Source organism: Cryptotermes secundus, unplaced genomic scaffold, assembly GCF_002891405.2.
Source record: "Cryptotermes secundus unplaced genomic scaffold, Csec_1.0 scaffold454, whole genome shotgun sequence".
Classification (NCBI taxonomy): Eukaryota; Metazoa; Arthropoda; class Insecta; order Blattodea; family Kalotermitidae; genus Cryptotermes; species Cryptotermes secundus.
The window spans coordinates 105,390-128,792 of record NW_019729215.1 but is presented as its reverse complement, the minus strand read 5'-3'; the positions used below and the strand labels follow the sequence as shown (position 1 = coordinate 128,792).

The 23,403-nt window shown below is 47.9% G+C and overlaps 1 protein-coding gene across 1 annotated transcript; it reads right to left on the bottom strand.

Moving 5' to 3' along the window:
* Positions 1–3,060: 3,060 nt before the first annotated feature.
* LOC111865489 (protein takeout) lies at positions 3,061–16,342 on the bottom strand. Its single transcript, XM_023853577.2, has 6 exons — positions 16,151–16,342; positions 7,943–8,035; positions 6,981–7,128; positions 6,431–6,564; positions 4,230–4,385; positions 3,061–3,523 (listed from the first exon to the last, which is right to left on the bottom strand). The coding sequence occupies exons 1-6, from the start codon at positions 16,221–16,223 to the stop codon at positions 3,366–3,368; spliced, it is 762 nt and encodes a 253-aa protein (XP_023709345.1). The 5' UTR covers positions 16,224–16,342; the 3' UTR covers positions 3,061–3,365.
* Between the last annotated feature and the right edge of the window lie 7,061 nt (positions 16,343–23,403).

Genomic DNA, 23,403 nt, shown 5'->3' with positions numbered 1-23,403 from the left:
CCAGCAACTACTGTAAACGACAGACCCAGAGAGCACCCCACATCAACAAACCCGCAACTACCTGACAGTAGTAAAAATCTGGTCTTGGGCCCCAGATGGGTGCTTTATTCCAAGGCAGACTGGCCGACTGACCGTCGGTCGTGACATAGAACACAGACTCAGATATGGGTTGGCCAGTGATTGAAGTTAGCTGTTTTAAGGGACGCAGCACAGCAGGTGTCTCGCACCCCTAACCAGATGCAGTTTCCGAAACGTTGTGTGCTCTATCTAGGTCTCAGAATACCGGACGATGGGCTAAGTCCAAAACCCAGTAATTCTGAGTACACGGCATCTGCATCAAACGTCTGTCAGCCAATCACCGCTCTTTACCTGAATATACTGATGTAGTATTGCAGATAAAGGTTTGCTCTTGCTAATGTATGCCTTTCTGACGCCCTGTTTGTTTGCTTTAGTGTATACAGCATATTTCAGTGTTCAAAAGGAAAAAGTCCTGCTACTTTCAGTGCTGTGTAATTGTTACTTTCCTTATAATACACGTGTTTGGGGGGGGGCAACTGTTCGTTTAGTTTACTGCATGAATATTTGTTTCTTCCAGAGTGTAACGGGCATTCTTGTGCATCTGATAGTTCATCTTGTATCCGCGTGGAGCGACAACTCTCGGATCTTTTGTAAGTCTTTATTTTTCGTGGTGCCACCTCGATTTACTTTGCAGTACCAGACTTCACTTTCGATACATATCGAGAGATATAGTAGCATTGTTTTTCCCTGCAATATGCAAGAAGTCTTGATTTTAAATCTCGTAGTATGGCATCTAAGAGCAAAAAATTTGAACGAAGAAAATGTTTTGACATTCAAAATGATTCGCACGAGTCACAGCAGTGAAGGCAGTGGTCATTGTGAAGATGAACTGCAGCTGCTGCTGTTGATAAGGAGGATAATGAGGTGGCGCAAGGTCAAGGCAACGCCGACTATAACAGTGACTTTATTTGGGGGGGGGGGAGGTGGAGGTGGCATGGACAATTTATTATGGAACTCAAAACTCTTCAGTAACTGCTCAACATATAGTGTCTGTGCTTTTATTTTTTTTTGTTAGTAGAGACACAAAGTAAAAAGAAAAAAAGTAAAGCTATCCCTGTACCAGGCCGTGAAGGCCCACAGGGTTGTGAGACGTCGAGGCTCCCACATTTTCTAGACAGTCGGCTCATAGATGGCGGTGAGGTCAGCCTTACGCGCCGGTCTTCCGCCCTGGTTCTCATTTCTGTTCCGAGGCTGAGTCGACCCCAGGGCCATAGTGCGGCTGGAAGGGTTAGGTCAGTTGAAAAAATCCAATGACGTGATAGGGATTTGAACCCGCGACCTTCTGGCTTGTAGCGTAGTGCCTCAACCAACTGCGCTACTGAGGTAACTCAAGCAAGCAGACTGTGGGTGCTGAGGGGTGAGGTGACAAGAGGGTGAAGAGAATTGTGCAGTGAGGTGCTTCGTGTAATGACAGTGATCAGATGGAGGGGAGTGGGCATCAGGGCACATGCACCACATGCAGAGTGAACCCAAAATATTATTAACGAAAGCCCTACTAGGGAGCGCGAGACGTAGATGGATGGAAGCTGTTAAAATACATCTTGACGATTTCTCTCTTGATCATGTCAGTTGATGCAGGGAACAGAACCGTTTTACGAAACGTCGTGGTTTTGGAAAAGACGAACTATGGAAACATCCAGATTATGACTCAGAAAGATTGTCATACATAATCAGACTTAGCTCTCAGAAATGTCTGTCTGCCGTCTCATAATGCGAAGCACTACAATCCTATGGCCACCGAGTTTAGCCTCTGTTTATATAGCGCCAACATTTTCGAATACTTTCGAACCCTTTCCTGAAGTACGTAATGCATTCCTGAGCCAAGAGTCGGACGCTGGCCGTGTCAAGTCGGGCCAACTCGTGAAGCGGATGTTGAGTGCAAGCAGCGTCTACACGAGCGCACAAAATGCGTCCGTTGTAACGAACGTACTTTGCTGAGGACACCACACAGCTGCAGAATGCAGTGCGTAGTTTTTTTGTCTGCAATGGAGCCAGAAGAAAGCGTAGCATTCGCCTCCCTTGTTTATTTCTACAACGGACGTCACGACGTTCGTTACAACGGACGCATTTTGTGCCCTCGTGTAGACGCTGCCTGACTGGAGTTAGGGCTCAGTTCTCCCCTTACCACAATGTGGAGGCGCTCAGACACGTGGGCTAAACCTCCGCGCCATCTGCTGCACTGTTCCCAGATAGTGACGCACACCATGAAGTCATCATTACGAAACTACTAGTTTCTGTGTATGGAAGTAGTATATATACGTAGTTTTCAGATGGGACTAGTTTATTGCGAATTCACAAATACCCTACGTGTTTCGGCGTGTCTTGGCCACCATCCCCGCAGACAAACGTGTTAAGGGTGCAAATACACCGCTCTTCACCTCTGGAAAGTTGTCAATAGGCGAGGGTAAAACAGCCGTTTCTAGGAAACAGCTCTGTGGACACATTTTCCCGGCAGCGAGAGAACACGCAATAATGGAAGAGACATTTTCTGTGCGGTCCGTGACGGGGCTATGTAATGAGGACCAGTAGTTACACAAATGTGAGAAGTGAGACGTTAGTAGTGAAGCCGGGGAACAGTTCGGTAGCCCGCAGGAAGGGCAACATCCGCCGTTGAAAGTCATTACCAAGCAACGGCTGATGAAGACTGAGAAGACTTTATGTGTGCTGTAGTGACAGTGATCTTTGGAGTGTGTAACTCACACTATAATAGTTCTGTAAGTTTTCGGTAAATTCGACTAGCAATGCAACCCCGCCTGTAATCAGTCACGTGAGAAAAATAAATATAAATTCCGATGCAGTTAACTAAGCAGTTGCATCTTTGAGTGTAATTTGAAAATGTAAGTTCGTTGCCTTGCCCGGTCAGTGTTAATGAGGCCAACATGAAGCTACTTTGTCTCCTCGCAATAGAGTACTCAGTTGTAGTGAGGCACTAGCTTCAGATGTTCCGTGAGGTTGCGGGTCATTGAGTAGACAGGCTTCACCCTCTTTTGTGACGTGCTTTATTTCATGCTACAGGAGTTCTTCATGAATGGCTGCGTGTTCTGTACCTGAACACGCGGCGCCAGGGCGGATATTGTACCTACCATCTTGAAACGTATTATCTTCCAACAAAGAGGAGGCGAGGTAAGTGGTGGGTAGACCCGATCTACTTCGGCCAGTCTACGATTGATTGATTGAGCTTCGTGAAGCCTCCCACCACTGATGCGCAGGCCGGCAACTGCCCCGCCTTCTCCTCGTTGCGTTATCCTATATAACTCGGTGTGATCCGCAGTGCTGGTGTCCCTGCTCTACACTTTGTCCGGGAAGGCTTCGTCGTAGGGGACCAGCTGGAATATGTTGCTGAGGATAATCGTGATGACCTGGGCCATGGCCTCCCCGATCGTCGGTCCCACGTCTGCGAGCACGTCCTTCCAGTTCTCGTTGAGGAAAGTGTTCATGTTGTCACCTGCACAGAACAGTTGCGGTGTCAGCTACGCTCTGGACTCGTGTTCAGGTGTTTCCCTGCAGCCGGATGCCGGCATATACACGTAACCCCCATATAGAGTCACGGTATAACTACGCGAGAAGCTGATACTCGCTCACCCAGTCAAAAATTGGAACTCTGTGTGGAACACGAAGGCTCATTAACTTGTTCAAAAAAGTCCAACACTGAGCCCTATCGAGACGTAAGCTGATGTAGAAGAAATCCAACAAAGATATTTGTAGTTGTAGGGTTCGAGGTTCCCACAGCCGTGGGTATAACGCCGTGCAGTCGCTGAAAATACACCGACGTTTCGGACGAACATGTCACCTCCATCTTCAGGGTGAAAGAACAAGCCACGCAAAAGAAAATCGCGTGGAGCTGGTGGGATTTCACGTTCTCGGAGCCGAGACTTCTGGACTGTGATGCCGTGTAGTCCTGTACGAACTTCAATGGAGACTGAAGAGTAAGCTGATGAGCTTGTTACTTTCATACGCTGCTCTTTCATCATGAAGATGGAGGTATTAATTTTCTCCGAAACATGAGTGAACTAGTAGACTCCATGGCATCATAACCCATAAGACTGTGCTCTGTATCGACTCTGCCTAATGGCAGCAGAAGTGTTTTCTGTCCGTTTAATTAAGTAATGATGAGTGCTACACTCGCGGGAAGTGAGTGTATCCCCACTTACCTAGAAACTTGTCCCCGTTGAACAGATTGTCGAGATGGATTGTCATGCCTTTTGCGTCGATACTCAATTTCAAGTCTTTCGGCAGGACGTACTCCTTTCCGTTGCTTTCCTTCCGCACCCTGTCGTAGTCGTAGCCGACGTTGACGGAGGAGTCCTCTGCAAAGAGAGACGCTAACAGTCCGGGTGGTCGCTCCCTCCCCTTCTCCCACATGCGCACTCCGTACTGCGCAATTTGCTGTATCGTCCTGTGATTCCCCATGAGGAACATAGTGTCTACATCTTCAGTGTAAAAATATTGACGTGGACTAGAATTACTGCGGATCTGGGACAGCACAGTCGGTATAGCGACTGGCTACGTGCTGGACGGCCGAGGGGTCAGAGTTCGACTCCCGGTAGGGACAAGTTTTATTGTCTCCACGTCGTCCAGACTGATTCCTCGGCCCACCCAGCCTCCTATCCAGTGGGTACCAGGGGCTGTATCCCCGGGGGTAAAGTGTCAGAGGCGTGAAGCTGACCACTGGCCTTCAGCTAGTGCCGAGATCGAGACACTGTGGATCCATACGTCCACTCCCCCATACGTCTTCATGGCGTTGTGCTTATTTTGCTAAGCACAAGGACAAATTTACATTTTACTGGACTTGTCTGGCAATTTTGTGTCCTGAGAATCGGCCAGAAAGTTATTCTGGAGTGTAGATGTTGTCGCGCCCCAAAACGCCATGATCTTGCGTGTGTACATGTGAGCCTCATGGCGTCTGCACGTGGCGGCACACGCTCTCCCTAAATGGCACTGCATTTCCGGTTTTGTAATGTGAATCAGAACATTAGGAACAGATGCAAACGTCGTGCTACAGATGTGCCAAACAAGGACATTCAACTGGAAACAATTCGAGACTTAAAATTTTAATTTTTTATAACCTTTAGTATGAGTCGCACGCGAGACTGTGATTAATGAAGTAAACCCTGGCTAATCCGGTTGTCGGATAACCCGGATCGAAATATGAAGAACTTGAGTACATGCTTCAAAAGACACGTGGCGTTTAGGCAGGCAGATGAGCCACTTGTCTCTTCAGACCTGCATCATTACGCTCAGAAACAAGTACAGCTTCTGAGTCTTCTATTGATGGATATATGTGTCGTCTTTTTGTAGTTTTTAAATACAGGCTCTGCAGTGATGTTTTGATATTCATTTTAGCAGAACTATTTATATCATTAAATTTGCCATTTATTTGTTTCTACGCATTTGTCTTTTAGGGCTTTCTCTTGCTTGTGGATGGCCTCTGCCCCTCCCCTGGTAACTGCGGATTAGCGAACGAACAGTAGACACATTGCGACAGGATACTACGCAATCGGCCAGATACAAGAAGGTGATCTGCTCCATTGATTTTCCTGGGCCTGGCGTGTCAGAGCCAAGTGTGGAGGCACTGGTGGCAAGGCTCCTCCCTTCACATCGCTGTGTAGACTTGGCACTGTCCGCTGTGCCTGCAAATGTCCGTTTGCTGTTCGTATCTGGCGGCAACATGATAGGAGGTTTCATGGAAAGCGGCTACTGCCTGGATTGTAGGCAACCATACATACAAGAGTGTTAGTTGGGTTATCGCTACAGCAGGAATCCACGTTAGTATGAATTCCTTGCCAGAACTACTTCCTGTGGTGTCAATAGCGCACTGATTTGGAGAGGAATTGTGAGGAAGTGGCCATGGCCTGATACGATCCCAGGAATTACTTGGAAGCTATGAGGAAACTCATGGATCACCGCAACCAGTATACTGGGCGTCATATTGTATGTACAACGCTCCCAGTTGTGAGACGATAGAGCGTCGACTGGTTGGATGATTGGCGGATAAGGATTTGGAAGGAAGAGTGTTTCTCCTAGTTCGAGAAAAAAATCGTTTCGAAGGATTTGGGAAATTCTCGGTCAAAACAACCCAGTACCTCCCTATTGCCTCCTGACATGATTTCGATGATGAGATGGACACAGATGTAGCATGCACGGGGGGAGGTGCGGTATTCACACAGACCGTCGGTCGGATGTGACCACTTGGAAGAACGTGATGCAGTTAAGGCCGGTCTGTAGGAATGAGGATAGGATGTGGACGGTGTTTAGGTCCAGTGACTGGTCCTTGCGGACACAATAATGGACCTTAATGCACCTCATGGTATTGTGAAGCAGAGGAAGTGCGAGCAATGGTTGGAGGACTCACTCAGCACTATGTTCCCCTGCCCGTCGCCTCTGATGGGCAGTATGAGCACTTTGCCTGATACGTTGTAGCGAAACTGGACGTCCAGCACCGGGAAGAAGAGGTCGTACTCTATACGATGCTTCTGCAAATCGATTCTGCAACAGAGAACATTACCATTAACGCACTCCATGGAACCGGTGCAGCTCAGTCAATATAGTAACTTGAATACGGGCCTTACTACTGAGGAACAGGGGTTCGATTGCTGGCTGGGCCAGGACATTTATATCTTGTGCAGAGCGACCCTGGGTCCCACGAAACCTCTAAAGGATAGGAAGAGACAAGGGACCACTGGGAAGACCAAGACGTAAGTGGGTGGACATTATTAAAATTGATCTTAGAGAGATAGGATGGGGTGGTATGGACCAGATAGTGACCAGTGGAGGGCTCTCGTAACATGGTAAAGAACCTTCGGTTTCCATAAAATTCTTGGAAGTTGTTGAGTAGCCGCATTCCTGGCGGCCTCTCCATGAAGTTAGCGCGTGATTTGGAAAGAAGGCGCTCGGCTTCCTACCTTACGTCCTTCACTTGCACATCCTTCAGTCCCCACAGGGTCGCGTTCCTCGCCAAGAAGAACAGGCCGAAGTTGGACGAGCCCTGCGCGACCGATAACTCTTCGATCAGGATGGGGTCCAGTGGCGGCACTTTGTACTTGGGGTCACCTGCGATGATATCCCCACAGCAGTTGATTATTGAAATAACGTGAACAAACTTCTACACTAAGCAGTACTGACTTTACCCTTAAGATTAAATAATTTTACTTAATACAATTTATCAAGTGTGAAGAGAGACAGAGAGGTAGGGAGAGTGCAGGAAGTGGCGGGTGGGGCCGAAACACTGGAGGTTCCCAGTGTCCGCCCGTTCTTCTGGTGGGTGCAGTACGGTACTCCGAAACACACGGCGTCACGTCCTAGACGAGAACTTTCTGTAAGTGGCACGTGGAGGTTCATGTTCAGCGTCGTGCCGCCCAAGGTGGCTCGAGCCACTACACCCAGTGTCCTCAGGGAGGTCTGCACGGGGAGACAGCGAGACCGCCTGAGCTGATCTCTGTACACGACATCTCTAGACCCCACTCGGAAACACAGCAGCGCCGTTCCAGGGGGGGGGGATCAGCGTCGGCAGACGAAATTAGATTTATGAAACGGTGGCAGCTATGTGGGTTGGACATTCAGCAGGAAGTCTCTTCATGTTTCACATATAATGGGCTAAAGCGGCCGCGGGGTGTGGCTGTCCAGTCACCGCCATACAGTGCCGAGGTTAAGGATTTCGGAGGAATGTGCTCCCTACATCTTCAGGGTGGAAAGTTTTGCCGAGCAATGAGCCGCGAAGAAGGAAGGAAGGGACAGCGAACAAAGCCCTATTTGTGCTGCTTGGGCCGTGAAGATGGACGCAGCGCATTACTGCGAGATCACTTCCCGCTTGTCCTATTTGGATTGCATGCATGAAAGGGAAGCTTATTCAGGCGTGTCCCCTTACCGTTAATGAACTGAGGAATTGCTTGTATGGCGTGTTGCTTGGCGCAGGCGTTCAGGTCCGGGTCGTTGCGGGAGCACGGCTTAATGTAGTGAGCTGAAACAGACGGAAGAACGGGAAGTGAGAGAGCAGCTCTGTCTGCTGAACATGGCCGAGGTTACGTCAGCGCCGGCGCGCTGATCTGCTTCTGTGACGAGCAGATTTCTGTAGCTTTCCACTCGTGACGTCATGTCAAGGTCAGTTCGGACATTCAGCTGCCCATGCCGTCTGTGCGGCGTCGGGTGAGGCCCTCGATGTAACGGTCTGATGCGGGAGACTGTCCGCTGTAACCGAGCGAAGGGGCGTTCACGGAAGCACACCGCAGGACACAGCCAATGCACGGGGAAAAACATACAGTGCAATTGCATTACGGTTTTCATATTGTGTCTGTTTATTATTTTAAAAAAAGGTAAAGCTACCCCTGTAACAGGCCGTGGGGGCCCATAGGGAAGTGAGACGGCGAGGCTCCCACATTTTCTAGACAATCAGTTCACACATGGCGGTTAGGTTGTCAGCCTTACGCTCCGACCGGCCGCTCTTTACCCCCAGGAAGGTTTCTGGTACTCATATCTGTTAGAGGCTGAGTCGACCCCAGGGTCATAGTGCGGCTGGAAGAATTAGGTCAATTGAAAAATCCAATTACCTCATCGGGAATCGAACCCGCGACTTTCCGACTTGTGCTACGTAGCACATCAGGACTGTACACAGCTTAGTTTAATGTAAAACAAAACATAAGTATTTAGAGAACCATTTTTATCCTGAGTTCCTGAAGTAGGCTAATGCGATCTCCAGTCTGTCTGTGTGTCAATATATCCCCCCTATAAATTTTTGAGTGCCTGAATTGGTCTTAATGAGGTGTGTATATCATGGCCCTTGAGCCATGATATACTTGAGCGTTTCCGTGACAACGAAGAATTGTTGGAGGCGTCGTTTCCTATGCGGTCCATGTATCGAAGGAAAAGAGCCGATTAGTTATTCCCAGAAAGTTTTGTTATTTATATTAAGCAATAAACAGGCTAACGTAATTTCACCCACCTTTGTCATATGAGTCTGCTTAGAAACCAAGCGACCTGTCAGATTTTGTCCGTTATAACGAGCGTTTACGGTCATATATAATGAATTGGAATGGATTTAGGAGGAAGATGTCGTCTAATCGAGGTACTATCCCAGCATTTTCTGGAGGGTCAAAGTAAAATCGTGAATAATCTCAGGGTGTCTTGAAAAACCTGTCATGTTTGTTGCTTCCTCAAAGTAAAGGGCGACGTTTTTCAGGCATACAAAACACTGGATATGCTGCGAAATCTTGCTGTTATTCTGCAGTGCCCAGAAGCCCATCAAACCAACACCTCGCGTTACACAACCAGGAAGTCAGGGGCAATGAACTGCTGAAAAGCAGCCGTCAAATGAAGGATCTGAACACCAAGAATAAGGCATTAACTTTAATTATAGTTTCGGATTTAATTGCAGGTGGTGTAACACTCGTTAAGCATAAAGCCAGAGATCTCATTAATTTGTTATATCAGTTTCTTTTCTTGGCACTACAGCCCCAGTGGGCCTAGGCCTACCTCCATGAACTTCTCCGTTCACTTCGGCTTTTCTAGATCTTACACATTCGGTAGGACTCCTTGGGTGGGTGATCAGCTCGTCGCAAGGCCCCTACCTATACACAAACACAGAAAAACGCACGTACACAAACTAACATCCATGCCCTGAGTGGGATTCGAACCCACGATCCAGGCTTCCGAGCGAGCGAAGACAGTGCACGCCTTAGACCGCTCGGCGTGACATGAGTTTAGGTACCGTTAATTTCCCCCCTGCTCTTCCGTATTGCATTACAGTCCTACATGTTATCGAGTGATACGCCGATGCCGAGTTTTAGAGTCATCTCCCACAATTAACACGCAAATAGTCAGTTGTAGATAATCTTCTTTATATAGTACACTACACTTAGCCTTTATTAGTGACTTGTAGACGGGGTTTGCATTTGTGAATAGACCTATTGACTACTACAAATAGTTGCAACACTCTAAAGATTACTGTAACTACAACGCATCACGAGCCGTTGCCTCGTAACACTTCGACTATTGAATTCTCAAATATAGACATATGCACGGCCTTTTATAAACGGCCGGAGAACCTCATAGAGATCACCGACTACATTACTGCTGTTCATGTTTGCGTTGTCCTGGATGCACCTGCAATACCGTGGTAACCAAAGCCGTTGTCCGGCAACGGACGTCTGTTCTTGTTGACAGCGTATCTCTCGGGAAAGTGTTTAGCTAACCGTTTCCTAGCAATGCGGAACGACATCAACATTCACACGATAGACACGATGCACTGAAACAAAGACCGCTCGCTGGTTCGTGACGTACCACGCAGCGCACTTACAGGAAACCTGTTCGTTGCTGTGGTAATCCGGAAATGCTCCAGGGCAGATAAGTAGGATTGCAGTTGGGTTTGCGCCGTGGGACCGATAGCACAGTCGGTAAGTCTGGTGGATGGGTAGGAGCGTGTTCCCGTAATTAGGCAGGCCCCGAGCCGCGGGAAGGTGAGAGAAAGAACATGACCTTGAGATTTCACAGGCAGAGGTGTTGCCCGCCCTCTGGGTGTCGGCCTGTTGGCCTTGGAAACGTAATTGCGTTTGCTCTTGTTTCTGGCAGCCCTCCGTGTTTGCCTTGCATTAGCTGGCACTTAGCACATCATTCAGTGTTTTCATGGCAACTTTGTGCGTTCAAATATGCATTGGATTAGGCAAATGATTCAGCATGGCCGTGAGTGAGTGCGCCCAGACTTGAGGAGGAAAAGTCTTGCGTTACTGGGAATATGCGCTTCCAGTCAGGTACTGCAGGGTCTTGGCGGCGTGTCCAGCTGTTCAGCACTCTCAAGGCCCGTCACTTCACAGGTCTTCGTCTGATGCATACTGTCACGCTTCTATAGAGTGACTGTAGACGGATTTTGGATTGATGATCGGGTTTATTGGACTCTTGGACCACACTATGCACTTCAATGTTACACACACCACACCCTAGCGTCCACAGTCACATCTTCACTATCCGTTGCTTGGTATCGGCTTCCAAAAGCGGACTTCCCCTTTTCTGGGTTTCCGAACTGTCCCCGTGCCTCAGCTGCCAGCTTCTAACAGCATCAGCTCACACCGACTGAACCCCAGTGATCCCTTAATTCACTTACTAACTGCAACAGCTAAGTGTCCCTGCTTTTATAGCAACTTGGCACGGACCGCGTTGAAAACACCGTTTCTCTATTGCTGTTTACGGGCCTCTAATAACGGCCATAGTAGAATTGCTTATTTTTCAGTCGTTACCTAGCAACGAGTCTGTATGCCAAAGAAAGCATCATTGTATTGGTACATCCCCAGGTTCCGCCCCCTCGTCCCTGGACGTTATGTTGGTTAGAAGCAGCTTGAGACAAGGGCCACGGGAGATTGGTTCTCTGAATTAATGGAGAAAGTCATAAGTGGGAAAGACGAATTTAAATCGGCAGGGCTGTATGAGTTTTCGGGTAACTTGCTTCTGGCTTTCGCTAGCACAGTCATTCTTTATTCCAGGACCCGTGGGACCCATGTCCGCGTCTTTCTGTCCCAACACTGACTCCAAGGCTCTGTTTGAAGACTAGGCAGCGGCAGTTGAAGAGGAAGAAGAAGAANAAGGGTGCGTTATCAAAACAGCGGCAGTTCATTTCCTTCTCGGTTGCCTTTTTCCTAGCGCGGACGCAATAGAGAACACCCGACCTTACTAATATTGTCACATTCGCCCCCGACTGTTTGTATTCCGTGCAGCTGCTGAGCGGGGTGACGTAGCGGTAACGCTTCAGACTCGTATTTGCAAGGTGCTCGGTTCGACTTTTCGTGGTTTTCTTCAGTACCTTAGGCAACTGCAGGGACAGTGTCCTTCCAAATACTTTCCCATTTATTTAGCAATCATTGTGCCAGTAGCGCCTACACAATCTGAGATACTGGGAGGGCAGTCACTCCGCACTCCTGCCAATCTGTACGGTGGCCACGGATGTTCAAGTATTGCGGTAGAGTTATTTGGGCGCGATTAGAAGCCTCATTTCCAACTGTGAGCGTTGTTCCTTTTGTACAGTGTATTGCGATATTGTGAAAGGAACCAGTACCCCGGGCGAAGCAAGGGCACTCCTGCCTGCCTCTGTTATTGTTATTATTATTATTTAACTGCGCCCGGCGGCAGCGACACTACAATAAGACAACAGAGAAACAACACACGAACAGACAAATAACACACATAAACACGTTCAAACAAAACACAGCACACAAACATTGGTAGAGAAGTAAAACAAATAATACGCAAATGGAAAGGATTTATCTGTCTGTCTGATCACCCCTCCGCAAGGCCGCTACCTACCTACACACACACACACACACACACACACACATCCATTCCTTGAGTGGAGTCGAACCCACGATCCCAGTGTTCGAACGGGCGAAGACGGTTCATGCCTTAGACCGCGCGGCCGGCCATTGTGTGTGTGTGCGTGCGTGCGTGCGAACTCTGAGACGGTTAGTGAAACGCGAGCAGGAAACAGTCTGGACGGAAGCACATTTACCTGAATGGACTGGTCTCAGGACCGAAATTTGAACACGGGACCTCCGGGGCACAATAAGCAGAAACGATGACTTACACATGGCAAGTGCGTAGCACAAAGGCCCTCGGCTGGGCGCAGTTTTACGAAAATCTGCCGAAAGGCCCATAAGCTTGTCAGACGTCGAGGCTGTCACATATTCTAGACCAGGGGCCTCCAAACTTTTCGAACCGCGGGCCACATTAGGTAATTCAGCACTTTCAACGGGCCGGATAAAATGAGAAATTAATAACTCTAGGTATATGAGTTTTATTGAAAGCACAGAATTTCATAAACTAAATACAAAGTACGTGAGAATAAATTATCGTATATTAATGACAACAGACAGTAGCAGCAAATGCTCATATTTTCATCACAAATTATATTAAAACAATTACTGTGAATGATGGAACTCTTTTACATTCTTAAAATCTGAGTAAATTGAGGTTCAAATGTTGAAACGCTAATCACAAGTAGCGACTTTAAATGTTCATTGGATAAATTTGCCCTGTATTTCGACTTGATATACTTCATCTGGGGAAAAAGTCTGTTCACACAGATACGTCGCCCCAAAAATGGAGATAATTTTACAAGCAAATTTCTTTAACTCTGCAAATTGCTCAGAGTTCAGAAATTTATAAAATTCGATCAAATTTCCTCCTTGTATTTGTCTTTAATATGATAATTTTCCTGAAGTTCAATAATTTCCATTTGAATTTGACATCTGCAGCATCACAGTCAAACGGATTTTGAAACAATTTAATTTCCTGAGCACTGGCATCCAAATCAGCAAATCGCTTCCGAAATTGTTCTTTCAAATCTGAAATGACTAAATTTGCAAACGGGGAAGGAAATTCAGCTTTACCCTTTTTATGCAGCTCTGCACAGTATAGCATATGAACAAAGAATTTTTCACTTGGCTTTCCAGAAGTATGCCTTGATAAGTGCAAATACATCACAGACTAAGTTATTTTCACCCTGCAACTTGAATCCAAATTGTTCATGTGGTTCACCAGATCAGCGAAAATGCTAATTTCCAAAGCCACTCGGTATCTGATAAAAGTGGTTGTGAATAATATTAATATTAACATAATATGGAATATCAATATATTTTAAACACAATCTTAATTAATGAATTTGAAATCTAGGAACAAGTATTTTTTTATCAGTACTCATTGGAAAATTAGTTCAATTGGCACATTTCTGCACAATTCTTTCGCGGGCCGGATAAAATCACATCGCGGACCGCATGTGGCCCGCGGGCCTTAGTTTGGGGACCCTTGTTCTAGACAGTCGGCTCACAGATGGCGGTGAGGTCGTGATCCTTACGCACCGGCCGCCCTTTACCCCCAGGAAGATTCCTGGTACTCATTTCTGTTAGAGGCTGAGTCGACTCCAGGGCCATGGTGCGGCTGGAAGGATTAGGTCAGTTGAAAATCCAGTGATCTCATCGGGAATCGAACCCGCGATCTTCCTGCTTAACGGTTCATGTATTTTATTTTTTTTATTGCTAGTGGCGTTGGACTAAGTCCCTTGTATTGCAGCCACTTCTGGGCTACTGTACCAGCCCCAGATGATAGGTGAGGGTGATTGTGGAGCAGTTGGTGGAATGAAGATTGGCAGGGGAAACCGAAGTACTCTGAGGAAACCTGCCCCAGCACAACTTTATCCACCACAAATCCCACTTGACGAGACCCGGCGGGAAGCCAGCGACTAACCGCTTGAGCTATGGGCGGCCCAACAGTTCATGTAAGTCCGGATAATATGAAAACGCTTTTTGAATAAAGCAACGTAATGTTACGGACTGAATTCTGGTGGCTGAGTGTAGGGTGCAGTACAGAGCTTTTGTAGACCTGGCAATGAACCTTAAGATTCCGAAAAGGCCAGCAAATGTTTACGAGCCGAGCTATTAATGGTCGATCGAGTAAATCGGTGCTGATCTTCGCCAGCGCAGGGCTCCGAGCGGCTGCTCGGCTTCACGTCTGAATGGAAGCTCACTGAAACCTGGGCGGAATGTGGTCCTGCGGCTTCTGACGTCACTACTGTGGTGGCTGTTTGCCAGCCTCCATCTTCAGGGCACGAAATGATCACGATATGATGATATCCCTTTCGAAACATATAAACAAGTTAGGTAATGGTTCGATGAAAGTGTTGATATTACATAATTGTTGTTTACCGTAAGAAGCCGCGCGGTCTAAGACATGAACTCTCTTCTCCTGCTCGTGAGTTCGATTCCTACTCGAAGCATGGATGTCTGTGTGCGTTTATTTTATGTTTGTGCTGTCACGTGTGTAAGTAGCGGCCTTGCGGAGGGCTGATCCCCGCCCAAGAAGTCCTACCGACTGTATAGGATTACGGGAACTGTAAAGGCGCGCCCACATTACTCGTGCTCATGTGACTCGCTATGCTCGCGAGTAATATGGACGCTATGACAAGTCACGAGACAAGCAAATTTTGAATTTTGAATACGAAAACTATAGCCAATAAATTAAAATACGACTACAACCTATACACACTACGAGTAAATATACGGATCCTCACGCGCCGAAGCCCGGCGAGCAACTGAAGTAGTGTGGACGAAGATTTACGAGCACAATTAAAAGCCAGACGAGTCTCCCGACGAGCACAAGCCTGGCAAGAACGAGCACAAGTAATGTGGACGCGCCTTAATAAGGCAACTAGGACACAAGCAACGGGCTGCAGAGCCATTGAGGAATGAATGAATAACAATGAATTTTTGAGCGTTAACACATTTCATGAAACTTAGTTCACGAATGAGCGAACAGTTTTTGTTTCAGTGTATCGTGTCTAATATGTGAGTAACGTTAGTATTGTTGTGTGGATATGTGTAGTGTAACATGCACTATGGAGGTCATGATTTGTGATTGACTGATTATGTGTGTTATTCGTGGGGTGTCGCTGTAAACTTCGACCTCAGTGACATGGAGGGCTGGAAAGTAGGGGCAGTGAATAGTGCGAAAGCTCGTGTAACGAGTGCTGAGACTTGCCGCTGAGTTCTCAGCGCGCCTGGAGGAGACTCTTGCAGTTCACAGATTTTCACTTGCAGTAGGCGCTAGAGAGAAACGCGCGCAGAAATGAATTTTGCGGAACGGAGTGCGCAATTCTCCGTGTGGGTTCCAGACGCTTCCCGTTTTAGCTCGTTTCCTTTTTGCAGCGAATCGGCTATTCAGAAATTCGATTTTTTGCAGTATCCCTGAAGCAGATGTCTCAGTCAGTATAGTGACGACCAATTCCCTACCGGGCCCAGGTCAGTGCATATGGGGGCAGGTGACCGCGCAGACTCAGCAGGTTAGATGGGGAACGGCGAATTGGGTAGGATTTGAAGAAACTGGGCCCGACCTAATCGAAATACTTTCGTGGCTTCTGTGTGGAGGGAGCGAACAACGTCGCAAACGTATCTCAACGACGATGGCTTGTGTCCTGGCCGGAATTCGAACCCGGCACCAGCTGTTGAGTGGGAGTGTAGAGCAGACGGTGAGAGATGTATCCTCCGAAACGCCGACAGCACCTAGCAGATAGCACTGTGTGATGTATGGGCCCATGCCTACTTACGCAGTTTGAGTGAGTCCGCGCCGCTCCATGCGCCTAGCAATGTCAGCAGTAGCAGCAGCTCTGACGTCTCCATGTCAACTGAGTTGTCTCTTAGCAGGAAGTTGCAGCGTGTGCGCTGCTGGTGTAGGGGGCTGATGGTGGGGATCAGGAGAGCCGTACGAGCGCAGGTCAGGTTGTCAGGTCTGCCCCACGCAGGAGGTTACCTGCTCAGTGCATGAAGTCACGTCCCAAAAGTAACCTTAAACAAGACTTGAGGTGGTCACGGCGTTGCCCATAAAGATGATCGTGTGTTAGGATGCGACGCCGTGTAGTTTGGTAAAAATTTACCGACGTTTCGGCTGGAACGTAGATCTTTCGTCCCTAGAGTTGACACCGTTTGTTGCTTGCTTGACGCGCTCTTCACCTTGGAAATAGGGTCAGTTATTTGCTGCGAAACGTGCTGAAATTGGTACCAGTATACACGGCATCACGTCCCAGAACTGAGCAGGCTGTACGCACATTGACGGCCGCGGGGCCCTCGCATCTCACGTGAGAGCGTTGTTTTCGTATGTTGACAGTTCTAAGTTGTGACGTCATGCCCGTACTTTCACTGGCAAGTGCTCGAGAGATAGGCGAACTCTAGTTCCTGACTCGGTCACTGTCTTCCTGCTCACAGATTTCGTTTTATTTTGAGAACGTTGCACCTGCGGCTCCCGTGGGCATGTCCATTGCGTGGTAAAGCGAGCTTTCGCTAGGAAACAGCTTACTACGAACAATCGACGCATTGTTGGAGGCGGTGGATTCTTAGCGGTTCCTACCGAGGTTATGTAGGGACAGACAGTTGGATGTTAGTTGTGTCGCCAGCCGGTAAGAACGTGAGCACAGAAGCAGAGGAGTATCTATTGTTGGGAACCGTTACCAGGTACCGACTGTTGAAGGCTGAGAAAACTGTATGGGTGTTGCAGTACAGTGATCTGTAGAGTGTGTAGATCCACGAAACTGTTACCAGTTATCAGCCCTAGCGGCTCCTCCCAAACGTCCGCAAATATCTGCCAGAATCCACGGCGTCAATTCCAAGGAGATCGCAGTCCTCGTCGGGTTTGAGATTTCGTGTGAGGCGAAGCTGCGGAGCTGCACGGTATCACAACACGAAAGCCTGCTCTGGGTACAGTGCTGCGTTTCGTGCCCAAATACTGTACTAGATCGTGCATATGTATGTATGTATCTACCGCCATTTTATACATCACAGTACTTTTTCATTTGGCGTTTCTTACTGTCGCGTGTAGAGCCGTTACTGTGCGACGACGACCGCGAGATAGACAAATGTACCAGACCCGTTTCTAGGTAACGGCTCGGTAAACACTTTCCCATAACAACGAGCCGACGCGCAACAATAGAGGAACTGCTGGAAGCGGGTTTTTTCTACTCGGTCCGTAGGGAAGATGACTGGGGCGATCAAGTCAGTTCCGTACGGGAGTCTGTGACGAGACGATTTGAGCGTGTGAACCTGTTAGAAGCCGTTTCTATGGAACGACTGGTGAAGACACAACAGGGTGAAAAAGTCTTAGCGGTTGCTGTGCAGATTAGCGGTGACCCTACATTCTGTCTGTGTGTATGGAAGTTTGTCTCGCAGCGCCAGGAAACTCTGCAGGCTGAGGCGTCGTGTCCCGTGGTCCAGACGCTGGGATCCGTCTAATTTGCGGGAAGACCTTCTGTTCCGGCAGAGATCTTGTTGTGCGTGATGACTATCCAGGAACAGAGTGAAAGCCGTTGAAGAGTGAAAGCTCAGAACACTGCAGCCAAAGAAGTGTACTGATATCAATAAGCAGACAAGTTACATACTGGTCATGTAGGCCAGGCCAGAGCACAGTTCAGATTTCTAACACTCACAGACTACCCTCAACGGGGTATAGGAAACATGTCCCCTCCTTTTTGTCGAGCGCCGGGTATATAAGGGGCACACACACGAAAGAGGGTGGTACTGTGTGCTCCCCCACTACATGTATGCCTCGGCATGAGCCGTAAGTTGCATCGTAATTCTAGGCGACAGTTGGACAACACGTGATGCGGTCGCCCGTTACGCTCTGCACTCCCGACACACAGTCGTGCAGGTGTGACTGCCACACACAAAGTTACCGACCAGATGTGACCATCCCAAAGGGGAGCCTTACTCAGTACAATGCTACGTAACTACAGGTCTCTGCTCAGCACAGTATATACACGACTGTGAAAGGTTACATAAGCAGGGGGTGTGGTTACCCTAGCCGTCCAGGAGGGGAGTACTGGGACCTTAGAGGGACAAAGAGAAGGGAAATGGAAGGAATACAGAGGAGCTCTGTAATCAGTACTCCTCGTCATCATCATCATCATCATCATCATCATCACTGTCATTTAGCGCCCCCTGGAGCACAGGGCATTGGCGAAGCGCCGCCATCTCACGCGGCTGTTGCTCGGCTGTTTCATTCCCAACAGCCAAGGCTTCCTCTTGTACTGTTCTCCGGCCTTCCCGCTTTCCCTCTCAATTGCATTTTCCTTTCGGAGAGTGTGGCCGACCCGGTTCTGCTATTTTTATTTCATTTGTGTATTTCCACAGTTTTCTTGTCATGACTGGCCATCTGACCTTTGCTATTCTACGGAGGCATCGAGTTACAGAACTTTGTAACTTTGTGCATATTTCCTGAGTGACTCGCCACGTCTCACGTCTGATAAAATTAATCTCGCATTGGAGTTGAAAATTCGTAGTTTTGTTCTTAATGAAATATCACTTGATTTGCGAACTTTCCATAGTTGATTAAGAGCCCCATTTGCTTTCGATATTATATTTCTTGCATCATCCTTACTACCGCCCTCTTTTGTAACTGCACTGCCAAGACAAGGGGATTTATCAACATTTCCTATTTCTTTTCCGCCTAGAGTAAAAGTGTTTGTACTTTTATTATTCATGCGCATTGCTCCTGTTTTGATTGCTTAAGCTTCATTCCAGCTTTCCTGGCTTCTGTATATTCGTGCTGCAGGAAATGACGTCTACATCGGCCGCGAAATCAAATCCTCCAGTTCACGTGTATTCTCTTTGTTTGTGTTCTGTGGAAGTTCTACACGTAGATGGGAGGGTAATATTTAAATGGATTTTGGGGAATTTGGTAAGTGGTGTAGACTGAATTTATATATGGCCCAGAATAGGGCCTAGTGTTGGGCTGTTGTGAACATGGCGAAGAACTTGTGGTAATCGTAAAAGGCTTGTACTTTATTGACTAGCTGAGCGACTGTTAGCTTTGAAAGCACTTCTGTTTGCTGTTGGTCAGTTGCATAGACATCGGACACACTTGCGCTGGAGTTATAGGCTTGTGCAAATGAGTGTGTATAATTTTATAGCCCCATTAAAATAAGCATAAAGGTCCTGAGTTCAGATCTGCATCAGCAGACCAGCGATCCTGATTAAGATTTTCTCGTGGCTTTCCCCAGTCTCTCCATGTGAGCATGCGTTGCAGTTCATTGTTCACTCGTCGCACCACGCGGCACATGAGTGGGGTGAAAGTGCAGGAGGGGAGGCGAAGGAGGGGAAGTTCCTTTTATGTTGGTTTGAGGCTCTCTCAGCTGTGGCAGTGTGGCTCCATCTTCTGTGTTTCACTCGACGTTTCCGAAGAACTTCTCGCTTGGCTACGGTTGCTAAAGCCCGTCTGCTCTGTGGACAAGGGCACGTGATACCTCGCATAGGCAACCTGACGGAAGCAGAATCCCGTTTAAGGGTGTATTTCCCACAGGTGTCAGGTGTATTGATACCAGAAATATGTTGAAAATAGAATTTAGTCAATTTCTAGTGATGACATAATCTACGTCATCAGCAGACGGTTCTCATTGTAAGTAGAGTTTGCTTCTCCTATTCCTCGAACTTGAAGATGGTGGCGACATATTCCTCCGAAACCTCGGTGTGAAATCAGCAGACTACAAGTAATTACTTATCAGAAGATACGTCTTCTCGAATCTGCTTTGAGCGCTTGTTACGAAGGCGCCGATGTCTGCACGTAAAACTGCTGCGGGGAATGGAAAAACTTCTAATTGTGCCAAGTGCAATGGGACAGGTTTCTGCCCGATTGACGTCAGTGCTCCTTGGCGCTGCGTGTCAGGGCAACCTTCTCAGCCTTTCCTCTCGTCTTCTTGCCGGTTGGCCTTCAGAGGCGTCACGTCGAACCATCTGGAGTAGGCCAAGGCGCAACCTGTTTGTCCAAGGACGAGCCGGGGTCCCTACCTGTGACACATGAGGACGGATTTAGTATGCATCAAATCTGCCCCTGCAGATGGATGCGGACAGTCTCCGAAACGTCGTACACAAGACCTCGCTGTGTACGGTCCCCATGAAGATTTCTCAACATGACGTTCTCACAGCGGGACTGCAGGGTCACTGCCGCCTAGGCTGTCTCCATGTGCTCCGAAACGTCGTACACCAAGACCTCGCTGTGTACGGTCCCCATGAAGATTTCCCAACATGACGTTCTCACAGCGGGACTGCAGGATCACTGCCGCCTTGTCTGTGTCTCCGTGTGCTCTGTTGCATACTAACGTTTCGGATGAATTTGCTGCTGCCGTCTTCGCAGTAGAATAATAACCCGGTTGTGAAAATAAGAGGGGAGGACTGGCTCTCGAGCTAGCAGACTGCACGGCGTCAGGTCGCACAGGATATACCCACTGTTTACTGTGTTCTGTTCTGCTGTCCACTTTGGGCTCACGACCCCGCGGAACCGAATTCTTCTTGAGAAGCTAACAGTCACTCAGCTGCTGAAGATATTGCCAGTATTCATGTAACCCGGAGATTCATACCGTGTTGCCAAAGGCTCGCCACTAGACCTTATCCTGAGCCAGATGAATCCAGTCGACTGTCTCCGATTCCATTTACTTAATATCCATTTTAGTATTATCTTGCAGTCTACTTCTAAGTCTTCCTAGTGGCATCTTACCTTCAGGTTTTGCTGCAGGCCTCTAATGTGCCGCGGTGTATTCACTGAGGAGTACAAGCCACGAGGCTCGTCCTTATGCAACTCCATCTTCTGTCACTTCACAAAGGTCGTATGACATAGCTCAGGCGGTGAGTGACCGGCTTCCAGCCCACGTCACCTTATTTGGGATTTGTGGTACACACAGTGGCACTGGGACAGGTTTCCCTGCCAATTCTCATTCCACCGACTGCTCCACCCTCATCGTCTATAATCTGGGGCTGTTACAGTAGTGCAGTTAGTGGCCGACGTACCAAGTGGACTCAGTCTCACCCCACTGGACACCCTGTTCGCGACTAGCCTCAGCCCGCATACTGGAGTGCTACATTACCGAGCGAGTGACGAGCAGCACAGGAGAGGTGTCGCTGCCTCTGTCGGTACCAGATGCAAGTGCCTGCTCACGTCACACACTTGTGCTCTGAAGAAGGCGGCACGGCGTAAAATCGAGATTAAGATGGATGCGTGTAACAGCGAAGCGTAAGTTTGTATGGCGATGCGGTTCCATGAAGAGAAGGTGTTTGACAGAACCCTGAAGGCGGATGGTATCAGAACGCCGCTAGAGGCAGCGCACACAGCTGGTAGGTAAGCTGGCGGGCAGTACCGTCCGCCCTTAGCACAGTCAGACAAATAACTGGTAAGCTCTCTTGGGAACGCCTGCAACACGTTGGGCAGACTACTTGCACAGTTACGGAGCCGGAGAAGTTGCCGCACGATCGCGGCGATGTCGTTCTCTCAATTCTCGGGTTGCGTGTTGTTTCCAGACAAGCTGACAGTCTCTCAGGCGACGAAAAAATTCGCGCGTCTTTTGTGGAGCTCGAAGGCACATTACCTTTTCCAAAACAGCCCTCCATTTTTCGCAATAGTCAGTCAAATGAACCTGTTTCACGGCTTCTGCCCCTCTAAACGTCAATTTAAATATTATCATGTGTAATTCTGCCGTGTTTCACCAAGCAAGGATAGCAACTCTGCTGTAGACCAGGGAACGGTGGAATGTGCCTGTACTAGAATATTTACAGACTCCTAAGTTATTTGTACATATACAAATTCGTCTCTACGACATGTTTCGGCCGTGCACGACCATCGTCAGACACAAAGTTGTTACCAGAACTGTGTGTGCTTCTTTCCGCGTGTGAACCCGACGTTAACGTTTAGTTGCTAACACAAAGCGCAACGCGCATTAGTAATAATAATTATTATTATTATAATAAATTCTTAATTGCTTATGTGTCGCGTCAACAGCTTCAAGGCCATTAATAATAATAATCCTGTTCCTGAACGCAGTAATCTCAGAACCCAGACTGAATATCGCGCGCGGGCCGACATAGCAATGCTACGTAATACCCGAGCCACGCGCGCGTCGCTATCAGGCGCCGCAACCTGTCAACATTCGCAGGCGCAGTCACCGCCCTTGACTCACAAGTGCTCTGCCTGCAAATGTGAGTCTGTGCGCACGCTCACCTCGCTAGCACGTGAACGAATGAACGAAATGTTGTATTTTAGCGTCCTGTTGCACTGATTTTCATCCATGAGATGTATACAGTGGCCGTCTTGTATGCACTCACTTATTTAAAAAGTGCATATTCGTCAACTATAATAAATACGCACTTTTTAAATACTTTTATAAAGACACATAAAGGCAAGCAATGCAATAGATTAGTGTAATTAGGGCACCTGATGATGGCACTATGTTGCCGAAACATGTCGTGAAGTAACAGGTGAAATTGAGTGCACTACAAGACAGCCACTGTATGCATATCATGGATGAATGAACGGAATTTATTCATATTCGCAAGCTAAAACCACTTCCGGTACAGGTCGGAGCTCGGTGAGTATGAACGTTATAGATCCGAAAACAGGGGCCACTCAAATAGGCGCTAAAAACAAAATGGCGATTTTCTCGAAAAAGGCTCCAACGATTTTGATTGAAAGTCGCCGACTTGTGGACTCCTTATCCTCAAATAAATTTGCGCAGGCGGGAGTATCTTTCGTAACAAGCTTTTATTTAGCCCCACATCCAACTTCCAAGCTGGAGGACCATCCTCGTCGGCTGTTTGCGCCTGCTTATTCAATATATTCACAGCTACCCTCCATATCTGGAGGCCGTCTCCTCCACCCGCAACCTCAGGACGCGCTATGCCGTGGTGACATTTTGTCTTCTCGTCTGCCACCTAAAAACAGAAATTAGATTATACAAAATTATAATTTGCCTGTGGTTCTGTATGGGTGTGAAACTTGGTCTCTGACATTAAGGGAGGAACATAGACTGAGGGTGTTGAGGAGAATATT